The 17,274-nt window shown below is 35.2% G+C and overlaps 1 protein-coding gene across 1 annotated transcript; it reads left to right on the top strand.

The window, feature by feature from the left end:
- The first annotated feature begins 9,271 nt into the window (after positions 1-9,271).
- On the top strand, positions 9,272-13,572 carry LOC128547262 (uncharacterized). The gene is made up of 2 exons (XM_053519378.1): positions 9,272-9,452; positions 13,085-13,572. Exons 1-2 carry the CDS (start codon positions 9,291-9,293, stop codon positions 13,469-13,471), a joined length of 549 nt encoding a protein of 182 aa, XP_053375353.1. The 5' UTR covers positions 9,272-9,290; the 3' UTR covers positions 13,472-13,572.
- The last annotated feature ends 3,702 nt before the right edge of the window (positions 13,573-17,274 follow it).

Below are 17,274 nucleotides of genomic sequence, written 5' to 3' on the forward strand. Positions count from 1 at the left end.
AGATACGCTATGTTACCTTACGGGTAGATAAGGGGAGAAACTCGCAAAACTAATTTGTCTTATCAACGGTAAATACAGGGTATTGTCCCTTGATGAAAGAAGACTTTAGTTTGACATGCGACTTTTCGACCAGACAGATACGCGACAACTTGAAAATTTAAGCATCTTATTTCAACTTGTGCTATAAATTTACCGCGGAAGGTCGAAATCTTGAAGTTTTTAACCTAAGAGTTTTCGTGCGAACATCAACTTGTCGGCCTATATCACTTGAAGCGCGAAAAGTAGAAATTAGAAGAGCTAATTTCAACTTCTTGCTCAGAGATGTCCCGCGAAAAGTTGAAAAGTAGAAGCTTTTAACGCGACAATTGTCGTGCAAACTTTAACTTGTCGACCCATAATCTAGCGCGAGAAGTTGAAATTAAGCGGACTACCTTCGACTTTCCGACCAAGACTTTGGTCGATATTACCGCTTAAATTTCGCTCTGTCGTTCCAGGCCGATTTTTACCGAGGTTCCAAATCTCTACAGTAACACCGGTAATCGGTGTTTTCGTTAAATTGTATATTATGGCCGTTTTTATTTTCGAAATGTCTTTAGACGATGATATTCGTTACACTTATAGCTTTTAGATTTTCATTTTCTTTCGGTGAGGTAATAAGATACACCCCGGATAAACGGTGCTGCTGAGATTTTATCCTACAGCGACAACTTGAAGTTAAGAGTTCTAATATCGCTTTTGTCGCGAAAACAAGAACTGACACGAAAAGTAGAAGTTAAGACATAAATTTCTACTTTTCGCCCTACAAATTCAAGTTGACGTTTGCATGTCAATTGTCACGTTACAAACTTCGACTTTTCAACTTTTCGAAGAAATGTCTTAGCGCGAGAAATTGAAATTAGCTCCCCTGATTTCTATTTTTCGTGGTAAATTTTTGGCCCAGAAGAAGAAAGTTTGAGACAATTGTAATTAAACTTCAAGAAATGACTTTTCGCAGAAACTTTATAGCGCGACAAGTTGAAATTAAATGCTTGATTTTAAGTTGTCGCTTATCTATCTGGTCGAAAAATTGAAGTCGGAAACAGGATTTCGTAGAAAATCGATTCAAGAATTACTCGTCGTAATCCTTAGTTTTATAAACATCATAAATAACCAGATGAATATAAATTCCTTTGAAATACAGTCATATATCTTTAAAAAAAACGTCCCCGGGCCAAAATACGAACGTATACAGGGCTTTCAGTGTCAGATTCAAAACATAGGTAAGCCAAGTAACGGTCAAAATATATAAGAGAAATGCTTAAATAAGATACAATGGATTATCTAGTCATACTAGATAGTCGAAGTCAAGACAGATCGGTCAGAATATGTAAGAGAATTGATTAAAAATTAAAGAAAAGAAAAAGATTATCGCCTCGGTAGCCAGACTACCTTCAATAACAAACAGTAACAGCACTGGGAAACTTGAACGTCAATAATCAGTATTTGAACAAGAAAGGTACAGGAGAACGAAACACAAAAGTACAAGTTTAAACTTCTTTTTTGCACACGTTTCAAATCATTAACCAATACACCATCCAAATGATTGTTAACAACAGTGGCTGATACAAAATGAAAAAAAATGAAACAGTGGTTTATATACCAAAAAATAAAATAGAAACAGTTTTAGCATAGTGGTTTATGTGATTAAAGGTTGTTGTGTGAATTCATACATAAAATGTTAGTCCATTAAGACTTTTGCAAATCTTAACACAAAACCCAACTCAAGAGCCAAAACTCCAGTCCGGCTACGCAAAATCCCAAACAAAACCCAAAACGCACAAATTTCATGCTGAATAACAAGCCTATAATGTTTCATGAAAAAGATGTCAAAAACCTTTTGAGATATCGGCGACACAAACCGTACGTAAGGCCTTTTCTACATAACTGAGCCGCGACATGAGAAAATCAACATAGTGGCTTTGCGACCATCATGGATCCAGACCAGCCTGCGCATCCGCGCAGTCTGGTCAGGATCCATGCTGTTCGCTTTCAAAGCTTATAGTAATTAGAGAAACTGTTAGCGAACAGCATGGATCCTGACCAGACTGCGCGGATGCGCAGGCTGGTCTGGATCCATGCTGGTCGCAAAGCCATTATGTTGGTTTTCTCATGGCACGGCTCATATTTTTTTTTAACTGCGAAGGGATTTAACTCTGGTCTCACTAATAATCCCAAACAAAAAACCAGCTGTATAGCTTCACATGCTGTGTAACAATCCTTTGATGTCTCATGAGTCGGACGAACGTGAGATATATGGACAAGGGCTAATATCTCTCTGCCCCTCCCAACAAAAATAAATAAGAAGTTAAAATGGGAGGCGTGGGCATAAAAAGGTACACGAATAAACTAATCATGCGGTAACGGTACAGACTGCAGCATGTGTCTTGACATTGCTATGCAAAATTTGTGCTATGAAACAGAAAACTTTTATGTAACAAAAACAAGTATTTTAGAAGTAAATAAGTGCTCAGATGAAGTGAAAAAGTAGTTCTTCTGGAAGATTAGGCACAATTCCATACATACCTGTACGTAAAAACCGTGTTATCTTGCAACAAAACTGCACTGTAACCAACACCTGGCGGTGCTAATGGGCATGTGAACGTTGGTACCACTGAAAATATATAAGACTGAAATCATTTTAGTCTCAAACATAGCTTATAAAGAAATTTCTTAAGTTTGACAATATATCGATTAATTGTAACAAAAAAAAAGAAAGAAAAAACAACAACAACAAAATGTTGCATTTTAATATTCATTATATTGTTTCTAGAAAACGTAGTTTATAAGCAGCTTATGGTATAGACTGTTTTGACTTGCGCAAATAGGGAACTTTCTCAGATTCATGTCTATCTAAATGGCAAGTCCAAAATTTACACTATCTCGAAATGTAGGTATACTAGTATGCGTACCCACTTTCAAGCTTTTGCTAAATTGGGACAACATACTGTGGAGGAGTTTTAACCTTGTTCGACATGGGTAATACTTTGTGTCTTCATAATGCACCACGTAGATTAATTACGTGCACGTTATCTACGAAATCCATGGTTAGATTAAGACCTGGAAGTTCACATTGAAGGTGGTTTAGATCTTTTCTCAATACAATAAACAATAAAACTATGCCAAATATAAAACTACCACATTCTTATATATTCCTCATAGTACCATCTTTCATCAACAATTTTGAATTATATTTTACATCACACTTAACACTGAGTATAGTCACAAATCTTCAATCACTTCGGCCTTTATGCTGGCGTATTATACGGAAGATACGGAAATACCCGATGTTTCACGATTTCCTCTTTTTCTCTTAAGTCGATGCTAGGGTTTTTTATAAGTCTTCTGCATTCAACTACCTCTTATTACCAGACTCTGCTATTATTTGCTTCGTTTCTTGTATGCTCCGTGAGGACCTTATAAATTTTATCAAACTTTTGTAAACTTACCTGCGTTCATTTTATAATGGTACGTTTGACTGACGTAAGTTAGATTTGGTCCAATGTCCTCGAACACAATATCGTGAAGCTGGCACAATTTGTCTTGCTTGTTGTAGAAGAATGACTCGCAACCGGTCATCAAGCTGCATTTTCTTGCGCAGGCAGTTACGCCCATTGCGCTAAATTCGCTAAGCGCACCGGAAGTGCTTCTATAGTTGGTGATTCCCGTCATCAATGTTGCGAAACCCGACAAAATCTGGGCTACCGCGATCTTATCTGAAGTTAGAAAACAGATTAAAGATGGAAAATTTCACTGATTTTCAGTATAATAATGAAAGTAAACTTGTTCAAATATAATTCTAGTTTGCTAATTTTGTACAGTCCAGATAATGACTTACATAAAACTGATAGGTTACATACCTTTTGTTAATAACCCGAGTGTTCAAGATACCGTATGTCCGATTCCCGGAAATATCACTAAACACAAACTCAACTTCAAAGTTTGATTTCAAAGTTTCTTCATCTTTATTCCATTATTAAAGATGGCACAATCAGTCAGAGAGAATTTGATCTCCCGTCCGCTCACCTTGCCACGTTTGTAATGTATATATTCCGGTAATATTTCCAAAAGTGGGACAGAGTGACAAAACTGTTCAGCTAAGATCGAAATTAACAACTTACTGTCTCAGTTTCAGCTATTATTCTCATGTAATTTAAAATTAATGCATAACAAATTTTCACAAGCCCTTATCTGACTTTTATACAACCTCATCTAATATTTTTATCATGGTCTTTCAAAATTAGACTCTTTTAAAGACCCTGTTTCTTTCTTGAGAATTATTAAATCGAAGAAATACAATTCTTACCTTTCATTAATACCGTCAACAATATCGTTATTAAGAGAAAAGCAAAGCTTATTGTTAGAAAGTGCTTCGCCATTATTATATATCTGTGTCAAATATATATCTGTCTGCGTGTTCTTAAAAGAAACAAGTTATAGCAAAGTTTCCAATATAGTGGACACTTGACCTTTGTATTATAATACGTAATGAGGCAAAACCTACTACTGAAAAGGCGTGTGCGTAAAACGCTTTTACGGTGACGCTTCTTATATAAACAGTATTTTCGAGCAAATTTTGAGCTGTACGAGAAAATACATAAAAGAACAAAAATCTGTACGCGTATTGGAAAGTTTTAACTGATCCAATGTAAGTACATACTTTAACACACTAATTAGATATACGTCTACACCCCTTATTTCTACAATGAAAAAGTCGATATGAATAATCAGCCAAAAGGCCAACCATCGCGGTCAAGTTGCGACTACTATACAACCCCTCGAAGCTTGCCGGTCAATATTTTGTCACAGTATGACTTCTTTTTATTTCGTTTTATCTATGTTTCCTATTCAAGACATAGAGGATATTACATGAGTGTCTTTTCGTATTGAATTTATTAAACGAGTTGAATAAAATGATAAAATGCGAGGCTCTGCCGAGCATTTTATCAATTTTATTCAACGAGTTTAATAAATTCAATATGGAAAGTCACAAATGTAATACTCATTTTATCACATGTTGATCTTTCCTGTCGAAACATCAAAAATTCTACTTTCTTTTACTATATAAATAAGTCAATTTTACCAACGTTTCCAATACTATAAACGACGTCGACGTCAAACATGTGATAACGGAGTTTACGTATACCGGTTATTTTCTGTCATTGTTCTCTGTCAGTGAAGACCCATTATGTTTTATTTTCTATAATACGGCTCAGACACATTTGTTTTGTTAGGAACACAAAAATATCAATTTCGTGCTAAATACAATTTTCGATGATTGTTTTCTCTAATATGTATCAAAAGTCTGAGTATTGGTTAACACAGCAGAAACTTTTATTGAATCAGTTGATTTATTACCTCCCTTTATGACTGTGTTAACTGTATAAGTTCATGTGCAGTGCTGGAAGAAGTGTTTTTTAATCAAGTAACTGTCTATAAAGTCTAACTCGACAACAGTTTCATATGTTTTAACACGAGATTTAAATCCTTGTGGAACTTTAAGCAAGTTTCATTAAAGTCCCTTTTAAGTAGTTTTAAGGCAAGTATAAAGAACAAACTTAAAATAATTGTTCAAGATAAATTTATGTTCTTGCACTCTGTAGTTATACAGATTGAAAATTAACTTGAGTTATACTAAAATTATGATCTTAACCTTGATATCAACAGAGCCATTATGACCTTGACCTTGATTCGAGGTTGCCTAAATGTCCCATTACGTAAGTAAATTGTATTAGATTAACCCTTACCCTGACATGTTTCTATAATGAACTTGTCCATCTTGCAACTTGGACAGTACTATTAACTGTTAAAATAGTGCTTACCGAAAATATACTGGCTGAATGGCAAATAGTGCAGATCAAAGTCAGACTGCACGGATGTGAAAGCTGATCATGACCTACACTGGTCGCAAAGGCAGAACCAATCGTGTCTAGCATGGTAAGGATAAACATGTTGATCAAACATAAAATACTACAGACAGGCAGACAGACGGACAAACATACATGCGGGCAGTCAAACATACGAATGAACAATATTTCCTTTTCTACCTTCAGGTATTTTTATGTCGTACTTTTACATGTGTCCTTACCGCAAAGCCCAAAAGTCGGTTTTAATAAAATTAAGCAAAGAAAGACATATTTACTCTGTAAACAAGCAGTCCTTAACTGGATAATAAACAGTGACTTTATCATGGCGGGGTGGTCAATGACGTCATTTGCTTTGAAAATTGTAAAATAGACCACAGGCAAAAACTATGGTACAGAAAAAATTAAACAAAAAAGTTTAAGTTATAAATTAAGAGCTTGAAAAAGTTAAATAAACACTTCTTTAAAGATATTATTCTTTATTTAATTAAGGGCAAAGAAATCGATAGAATTTGGTGAACAAATATGTCGAAGTTCTAAATAAATAGAAAGCTACCACACTATTAATCTTTTTCTATTATATCACTAACTTCTTAAAAATTAATATCAGTGTAACAGGATAAGACATGCGAGAAAAAATAGTATATCACACCAATCTGGTTAACATTATTTTTTTACTTCTGATAAGCCTTATGTTGCCCTAAAATATGTTTTTATATAGTGAAGATCAATATCTCTAGCCACTTAAGGTACTTTCTTATTTTTCTAAAAATAATTCGATAACCACCCAAATCGCCCCAGGCAGTCTTGGATTATGGCCCTTGAATTACTTGAAAAACTGCCAATTTTGCCTTGTCCGCTCTCTTAGTTGAACAGTTTTCATCCGATCTTCACCAAACTTGCTAACAATGTTTATAGGCATAATATCTCAGCAAAGTTCGATAACCACCCAAAATGCCCCAGGCACTCTTGGATTATGGCCCTAAGGCCTTTAATTACTCGAAATCTGCGAAATTAGCCTTGTCCATTCAGTTTTGATCTGATTGTCAATTTCATCCGACATAGAACCTCACAAATACCATGATTCCTTTTTACTCTTTTTTGGGGGTTAACAAGGCATACAACCTCAAAAGTATTGCCGTTATGATACTTAACTGAATATATAGACAAGCGTATTTTGTGACAGTCTGGCACTCTTGTTTACTAAATGCCATGCAGTACTGTGACTGCATTTTGCAAATGTATCTGTCCCTTCAAGCTTTTACTTACTTTAGAGAAAAATATAATAACTGAAATACAAAAAAAAATCATACACCTTTGACCAAGGGGTACTAGAATGTGGGCATTTTAAAGTTTCAGCGTGCCCGACATGGTCTGAAGTAAATTTATATTAATATTCTTAAATATAATTTCAACTGCAAATGAATGAAAGAAAATCAAGCCAAGTTTAAATGTAAAATTTTGTTTTAAACTGGGTATTTGTGTGGGTTTAATAATGAGTGAAAATTGTAAAAGTATAGAACAGGCATATTGTGAAGTTAATTGTATTAATATCAAATTGAATATGTAAGAATTAGCAAAATGTTCTGCATGTTACAATATATCTATTTTGGGAATATGTATATTTTTAGACCACAGATGGTGAGAGCAGCATAGGGACAATGATCAGTTTGCCGATGAACTCCGAGTTGACAAAAGGCAGCAAAAATACTCAGACGTCACTTGTCTCACAGGTCCTTAATGCTGCTAAAGTTTTTGGAGAAAGTGTTGAAAATGACACACAGAACGATGAAAACCAATAGATTCAGACTGGTTGTTAAAATATTGAGGAAAGTAGTAAACAGTCTGTTCCTGATCGTGTAGATGCTCTTTCAGGTAAACAAATAGTGGTAGACGGTCCAGGGGCTCTGAGTAGAAAGAAGCTTGGTTTTTCAGGAAATAGTGCTTTTGCGCCAGTAAAATCCTCTAAATCGTTACAAAGTCAATAAGTAGAAAACTGTCTAGCCAGTTGTAATTCGGGAGAAAAGAAAAAAAATACTTTGCATACAAAATCCTTTGAACATGAAGGTTTGAATACTAGAATTTGTCATAAGGTGGAGTCAAAGTTTAAGGGGTTGTATCCTGTTGGTCAAGAGGGAGGTCTGACCAGTCAGATGGCTCGAGTGACAGAATTATTCACAGAGATAACAAGAGTGGCACACCTGATTGAAAAAGCTTTGAGATCGTCACTGAATGATGTCACTTTTGAAAAGTAAGTGTTTGATGAGATCAATCTCTTGTAATTTTTTTTTTAGTAAAGGTTTCTTAGTTAACATTGGAAGTCAATGATATACCCCAGCTAGAATGGATGGGATAACTTATTTCAGGCCGAGCCAGGTGTCGTATATTTTACTTCCCAAGCATTGGGTCTAGGTTGATGTTTGGGAAACAATATCTGTTTTAAGATATCACCAAGCACTGAACACTGGTCATGATATCAGCCCTATCTTGGAATTGAACCAGTCTGTTAGCACCATAGTCTAACCTGCTAACCTGTGTAGTCCAACCTGCTAACTTGTGCAATGTGGAATCCTCATTGTGATTAGAGAGTTATTGAAACACAGCATCTCTCTGATATTAACCTCTTTGTCTCATCTTCTCAACTCATAATTACATTAAAGCTTAATATATAAAAGCTTAAATGTGTACAATTCATACTGAATTCACAAACTATCTGTAAGAGAACATGGAACAACTAATGAAATATCTTAAATTTCAACTGTGAAATTGAATATAAATCACAGGATCGTTTTTTGAGTAAGAAAAATAGTGGTAAAGTAAATTCATACATAAGCTCTGGACTTTACATCCAACTAAATACGTCAATACTTTGCATTGACTATGATGTATGTAAATGTAGAAATTGACAGATCTGCTTTCTGTTGCAGTAAATGCATCATCAAATGTTGTTTATTTCAGTGAGGACTTGAGCAGTCGCATGAGTCAGTGCGAGTATACCGAGCGTCGGCTACAAGCGGAGCTGCAGGTGACACAGAGTGAACTGAAGAAGAGTAAGAACATGGTAGACCAGCTCAATGGTAAACTGCAGGAGATGAGTGTGAAATTTGAGTCTGTGCTCGACCAAGGATTGGAAATTAAGGTCAGAGTTTACATTGAGAATTTCCTTCTTTGAATCAAAATTTTTTGTCAAACATGCTAATTAATTAAGAGTCACACATTTGGGATTTTTTTGCATACATTGTTTTTTGATTCAAAAAGTGTAAAAGATAACATTTGAACTTAAGGGAAAAAAAGAGAAGAGTATAAAGTGTTCACGGTTGGGTATTTGACTGTTGTGTTTCATTTAAGCTTTTTTCCCCCTCACTGCGCCTTCAGGAAGAAATCAGTCGAATGAGAGGGAAGTATAAAGCTTTGGAGGCAGAGAATGAGTTTCTAAATGAGCAGATCACTGAGCTGCTGCAGAGGATGGAGACAGTGGCGGCTTCTGGCGGTCGGCAAGAGTCAGCAGTGGATGTGGAATCACAGAGGCAGGTTATAGCTCTCATGAAAAAGGTAAGTAATTTGTTGATGTAAAATTAAGTGATGTTAAAAAACATGAAAACAGGCCTAGCTATGGGTAATTGTATGGATTCCTATCAATCTTTACAAGTTCTGGAATGTTAATGCTGGGACTGAAATCTGAAATGTATTGGCAAATGATTCTGCCTTGCTATCACATATACAACACATCTTTTTATATGCAGTGGGATGTAGTATGTGAAGGTGCAGTTGTCTGTCTGTCTGTACATTCTGTCTGTTAACAATTTTGTTTTTGCTCTATAACTTAAAGAGTACTTTGACCTATGATCCTCAAACTTGATGTGCACATTGCTCATTGGCAAACCCCAACTGATTCTGAGTCAGTGGTTCAAAGGTTAAGGTCAGTGTCTCAGTGATAAATACAAAAACAGTTTCCACTCACTGGTTAAGTTAGCTGCCTGCTATTACGTAACTGAAGTACTATTAAAAAATGTCGCTAAAACTAACACAAACAAAATGTTATTTTAAGAATGCCTCAACCTACAACCCTCGGACTTGATAGGCTTATGGGTAGTGAACAACACATACTGCTTTTGAGGTTGGTGGGTCCAGGATGTGATAAATTTGCAGTTTTTAAAGACCAAACAGCAGGGACCCCATTTGATTTTAAGGTTTCTTGGTCAGAGGTTAGTGTTACTAGGATTGATTGCTTGGATGGACCTATTATCTGATAGTCTGATATCTGATCTGTCTGTTTGCAATTTAGTTTCTGCACAATCACTCCAGAATTCAGATTCTTCGGTTATACTGCTTCAGGCATACTATACTCTGCACAGCTGTGCTTTTTAGCTTGACTGTACAAAGTATGGAGAGCTGTCCTACTTGACCTGGCGACGGCGTCCTTTCCAATGCACACTTTGGTTTAAGTTTTGATGCACTTTCACAATCTGTAATTACTTGATGGATTTGTTTCAAACTTAAAATGTTTATTCCTCATCATCACCCACATCATATGGCACAAGGACCATAACTCTCACACCAATATTTCATGAATTATCCCCCCTTTTTACTTAGAATTTCAGGTTTAAGTTTTGATGCACTTTCACTCTTATCTCAGATATTACTAAATGAATTTGGTTCAGACTTAAAATTGCTATTCAACATTATCACTCACATCATATGACACAAGGGCCATAACTCTTGCACCAATATTTCATGAATTATCCCCCTTTTTACTTAGAATTTCAGGTTAACGTTTTGATGCACTTTCACTCTATCTCAGTTATTATCCCCCGACAAAAGTCGGAGGGATATAGTTTTGGCGTTGTCCGTCCGTCCGGAGCCATATCTAGGAAATGGTTGGGAATATTTATATAAAACTTCATATACGTGTTCATCACTATGAGTTTTTGCGGCCCGCCAAGTTTCAGTCAGATTGCCCTAGTAACACCAGAGTTATGGCCCTTAGAAGTTTCTAGTGTTAACTATATAGGGTACTATAAATATGGCAATTTCTGCATCATAACTTTTGATATATTTGACCTAGAACTATGAAACTTAAACAGACATTAGATCACCATAATGTGGTTGTGTACACACAATTTCGTTCAGATTTATTTTGTAAATTAAGAGTTATTGCCCTTTAATTGTATAAAAATCCACATATTTGTACATAACAAACTTACCATTTGGTAGATTTTCATTAAATTTCTTTCATTCTTTTCCATGAACATTTATTGTAAACATGTGAAGTTGTGTACCCACACCTGGTCACCCTCTTACCTTGATCACACCCCCCCCCCCCCCGACCCCCCCCCCCCCCCACCCCAAAAAAAAAAAATCAAAAAAAAAATCCTTATTTTAGATTTTTTTCAAACAAACGTCATATACATGTTCACCACTATGAGGTTATGGGGCCCATCAAGTTTGCCCTAGTAACACCAGAGTTATGGCCCTTAGAAGTTTCTAGTGTTAACTATATAGGGTACTATAAATATGGCAATTTTTGCATCATAACATTTGATATATTTGACCTAGAACTATGAAACTTTAACAGAATTTAGAGCACTATAATGTGGTTGTGCACACACAGTTCCGTAGGGATTTCTTTTGTAACTTCAGAGTTATTGCCCTTTAATTGTCTAAAAATCCACATATTTGTACATAACAAACTTACTGTTTGGCAGAATTTCATTAAATTTCTTTCATTTCTTTTCCCTGAACATTTATTATTAACATGTGAAGTTGTTCACCTACACCTGGCCACCAACTTGCTTTGGTCACACCCCCTCCCCCCCCCCCCCCCCCCCCCCCCCCCTAAAAAAAAATTTTTTTTCATGCCTTATTTTAGATTTTTTTCAAACCTTCCTTGAATACTTATCAACATGCAAGTTGTACCACTCCCCCACCTCGCATTTCAATTAACTGCATTTAATTTTAAAAGCTAAGCTTATTACAGTAAGCATATCCCATTCAAAATAAATTCTTTAGTCAGGATCAAAGTATCATACATTTATTATGTACTCTTTAATTAAACATTTGTTTTCTGTTAAATTGATTTTGACTAATGAAATTATTTGCTTCTTATTAACATCCTTAACTTTTTGCTGGATATATTTTTTTGCCATTCCTCACCACAGACCCTTTCGGCGTGGGATACCAATTCATCGAATTTGCTTGTTACTTAATGGATTTAAATCAGACTTAAAATAGTTGTTCCACCTTATCCCCCACATCATATGACAAAAGGTCCATAACTTGGTAGTATTTCATGAAGTATGTCTCCCTTTGACTTTCAGGTTAGTTTTGATGCATTTTCAATATACCTCACGTATTACTAGATGAATTTGGACCAAACTTAGTTGTTTTTTTCACATCTGCACCAACATCATATGACACAAGTTGCAAAACTCACTCTTGCACCAATATTTCATGAATTATCCCCCTTTTTGCTTAGAATTTTATGTTCTTTATCTCTCTTATTACTTAATACTTTTGACACAGACTCAAGCTATGTCCAATGTCTTTATTCTTATTTGAATCAATAAACACTAGTGACAGCTCCAGCTTTCTCAGATGTGCCCAGTTTCACTATCCAGTATTGAAATAGCCGAGTGTGCTGTCTCCTGTGACAACTCTTGTTATACGCCCAATTGTTATGACGCTGGTGTCTGTCTGTTAGCAATTTGAACCCTTGAAGGTTTTCAAAGAAACTTGACACAAATGTTCACCATATTGAGAGGATGTGCATAGCGCATGTTTTGGATGGCTCACTTTAAGGTGAAGGTCACACCTAGGGGTTGAAGGTCATATGACTTTATTTTGTGTCCGCTCTGTAAGTCTTGTAACTGCTTGAAGGATTTTAAAGAAACTTTGCAAAGATTTTCACCACAACAAGGCGATGTGCATAGTGCATGTTTTGGATGGCTCTCTACAAGGTCAAGGTCACATTTAGGGGCCAAATGTCATATTTTGCTCATGTGTTGAATTAATGTATAAAGAAAGAAATATTCATTTCATTCTTGTTTGTTCTAGTGGAAAATTTCAATCTACTTTCTCTGAAATATTTCCAGTTGTAATTGCAAGTATATTCTATTTTTGGCAAGTACCATCTGGTTATTATTAAAACCATATTTCTGATGTTGTATAATGATTTATTTCTTCAGGTTGAGAAGTACAGGGCAATGCTCAATGAAAAAGACGCAATGGTTGAACAGATCAGTGCTAAAGCATCAAGTCGGATACACAAACTGGAAACCAACTGGAAAAAGGCTGATGCTGAAGTGTGTAGATTTGATGAACTTGTAGACACTGTCAGGGCAGTATTGGTTGAAAACAAGACTGCTATGGAGGATAAGCAGTTAGCTAAGTTGATAGAATTGATCGATGGACGTGAGCAATTATCAGCATTTGATAAGGAGAGAAAACAGGCTGCCCTGAAACCAGTAAAAACAGCAAGATGGTTAATCCTGTGTAATCACACAACTGTTTTAAGTGTTTATTTACAGGAAATACTTACACTAAAACATTATTCTAGATTAGCAAGATGGTGATCCATGCAAAGTCATGCAACCTGTTGATTTCAACAAATGTTGATTAACAGGGAATACACCAAAACATTGTTCTAGATTAGAACTACTGTTAAAATTTTATACACATTAAATTTTTGTAGGTGGATGATTGTGAAAATAGAGATATTCAGACATAAGGGATACCTTGTGCTATGAAGGTTTATAGGTACACTATAGCTAGTATAAATGGTACGCCTAGAAAACCCTGAGTAGGTTTTGACCGTATTCATGGTATCAACTTTAATTAACAGTAAAATAAATGTTCTTAGAATGTTACTGAGCAATACAGATTATATTGAATTTTAAAAGTAAAATTGTTCCACTGTTCAAGTTTAGTTTGTGACCTAGTTTTGTTCATCCTAAAGTTATTTCTTTGGAAATGACAGCTGTTAACTGCTGTGACTGGTTTCGGGTTGTAAATTTAAAAGAATGTTACCTCATTTCTTTAGATAGATTTTACCTGATTTTTTTTGAAAATGGTAGATTGAATGTACAGTACAAAATACTGTAATAGTGAGTTAGCTACTATCTTCCTGTTACTGTCTGTCATGTCTGTAGTTACATGGCTTAGACACTATTTACATCACAAGATAGATATCAATACATGTAATTTTGCAACTGCTAAGCAGAGAAAGAGCACAGAAAACTAAGAAATATACATAAAATTAACATGTAAAGCTTCATTAATTAAAGTTCTGGATATTGTCATCAATTCTATATTTGGTCATAATCATAGATGGAAAGAAAGATCATGTCACAGAACCATATCAAAAAGAAATAGAAAACGATTGCCATTCCATTACCTTGATCATGGTTCAATGACTTTATGTGTTTTGTTTGTGGTCCTATTTTCATACTTTCTTCACCAGTTGTAGTGCTTTACAAATATCAGCTTTAAAGTGCTGCATATTTCCCTTTAGTATAGAACTTCAGTCATTTAGGAAAAGGGGCCTACATGGCCGAGTGGTTATGGTCGTTTTCTTCAAATCACTTTCCTCTTATCAATGTGAGTTCAGGCCTCATTTGGGACGTTGAATTCTTCATGTGAGGAAGCTATCCAGCTGGCTTACAGAAGGTCGGTTGTTGTCCCCAGGTGCCTGCTCATGATAAAAAAATGCATGGAGGGTCACTGGGTCTGCTTCCACATCAAAGCTGGAAAAACGCCATATGGCCTATGATCGTGTCGGTGCGACGTTAAACCAAACCAGTAAATTTAGGATAAATATGTACATGTGTGCTTTGCTGTAAGGGAAGAAGAAAGGTTAATATGCCTATGGGATGTTTTGTCCAGTTGGTACACTTACCTTTATGAAAAATTTAAATGTTTTATATGTGAAATTATTGAGCTCTGATTAAATTTAAAGTGAATTTCTCAAAAATAATTATGATACCCTTTGTATTTTATATTGACTTCATGACAAAAATGGTAAATTCATAACTGAAAAGTTTAAAATCTTGATTGATGAAAGGTAACTAAATGCACGCAAGTCAGCTTTTCGTTTGGTCTGCCACCTGATGAAAAGGACTGATGTAAAATTAACAAATTACACAACATTTCACATTGCCTGGCAGTGTTTTCCTGTGCTTTTGCCAGTGCTTGAAAAGCTTGTCTTACAGGCTCAGGGTTCTCCCCAGGATTTTGTTAACGCCGGGCTCTGTGGAATTATAGCCGGGTACACTTTTTAGCGGTTTATCTGTCAGCTCAGAGTGTAAGATGACTCACATGCTGTAATTTATGAATGAATGCATAAATTTATATGTTTCTATAATAAACTAGTGCTTAAAGGAAAAGCATTCATTTTATTTTCAATCTTTTGTTATTTGAAGGATATGATTTGCAAGAAAAAAAATCTATCTGTGGTAGGTGTGGATGGAAATATCTGGCTCTCCGCTAACTGTTTTTACTGTAACTTGGCAAAGACTGTTGTGCCTAAATATTTACCCTCAAGCCAGATTTTTCAGTCCCACCTGCAACCAGTGAAATCTTCCTGTACTCTGCTACTTTAAACTGCTTACAAATACTACTGTTTTATGTTTCTATTTTAAGTCCAGATTGTACTTCTCATGGTTTACATAAAGAGACAGTGTTTAGGTGCATGAGTTCTGCAACACTTTTCTCATGTATTTGATTCATATCTTTAAAAAAAAATAACTTAAACCTCTGAGAGCTTTTCCAGGAACACGGTATAACTTTGTTCCTTTTGAAAATACATAGTAAATTTTACCTTTTGATTTATATTTTTACCGGGAAATAATTCTGGTAATCCTTTTGTAAATTTTTCTTCAAACCATTTCTTTTTGAAAACTAGATTCTGTGGTTCAAAATAGGTACTATTTTCAATAAACACATTAATTTTGAATCTATATATAGTTTACATTTAACTTCTGTTGCTTTTATGCCAATAAACTTGTTTTTGAAAATTTAATATAACCTAATTAATAGGTTAAAATGTCAGAAATTTAATAGAACTTCCCTTGTAAAAATTTTTACATTATTAATCATAGCCCAGATTTGCAGTTTTTCTTGATGAGTTTTAAAATGGTGATATTTAACTTTATCATTTCACAGTGGAAGAAAATTCCATTAAATTTGCTATTTTATATTAATTTCATTTACAGCCTGTTTTCATTATAACGAATTGGTCTGATTTTCATTTTTCAAATGGACTCTATGAAATATGCTGCATTTTTCAGCAATAGTCTGAACAACCATTAATTGATATTTATATAAATTATTACATTGTCTTTATTTAATATAGTCATATTTTTCAACATGGTTTAATTATCCTTATTTAGCCAAATTTTTCAGTTATTTGACTGAGCATGTGCTTCCTAAACACTGAAGCTCGTTTTACACTTTTTATTCAAGATGAATGTTAACTTACTTGTAAACAATAAACTGAATGTCATATACCAGTAGATTGTTGTTGTTAATGGATGTAACAGAAGTCTACATGTGAAGATGTTTGGCAACCAGCGTGGATTATATTCTTATGTACATTGCTTTTAATTAATAGTTAATGACAATCTTCATTATAACCTTTGAAACTTCGTAGAAATATTGGCATCACTTAGACCTGTCTTTTGAATATTTCAGCCAAAATATTGGCATCACAGAGACATGTTCTTGGAACATTTCAGCTATAATATTGGCATCACCTAGACATGTCCTTGCAACATTTCAGCCAAAACATTGGCATCACAGAGACATGTCCTTGAAACATTTCAGCCAAAATATTGGCATCACCTAGACATGTCCTTGGAACATTTCAGCCAAAACATCTAGACATGTCCTTGGAACATTTCAGCCAAAATATTGGCATCACCTAGACATGTCCTTGGAACATTTCAGCCAAAATATTGGCATCACCTAGACATGTCCTTGGAACATTTCAGCCAAAACATTGGCATCACCTAGACATGTCCTTGGAACATTTCAGCCAAAATATTGGCATCACTTTGACATGTCCTTGGAACATTTCAGCCAAAACATTGGCATCACCTAGACATGTCCTTGGAACATTTCAGCCAAAATATTGGCATCACCTAGACATGTCCTTAGAATATTTCAGCCAAAATATTGGCATCACTTTGACCTGGCTTTCGAATATTTCAGCCAAAATATTGGCATCACTTGGACCTGTCTTATGAATATTTCAGCCAAAATATTGGCATCTCATAGTCATGTCCTTGGAATATTTCAGCCAAAATATTGGCACCACTTAGACCTATTACCTAGACTTAGCCTTGGCATATTTAAGCCACAATGTTGGCATCACTTAGGC

The sequence above is a fragment of the Mercenaria mercenaria genome, chromosome 12 (assembly GCF_021730395.1).
Source record: "Mercenaria mercenaria strain notata chromosome 12, MADL_Memer_1, whole genome shotgun sequence".
Taxonomy (NCBI): domain Eukaryota; kingdom Metazoa; phylum Mollusca; class Bivalvia; order Venerida; family Veneridae; genus Mercenaria; species Mercenaria mercenaria.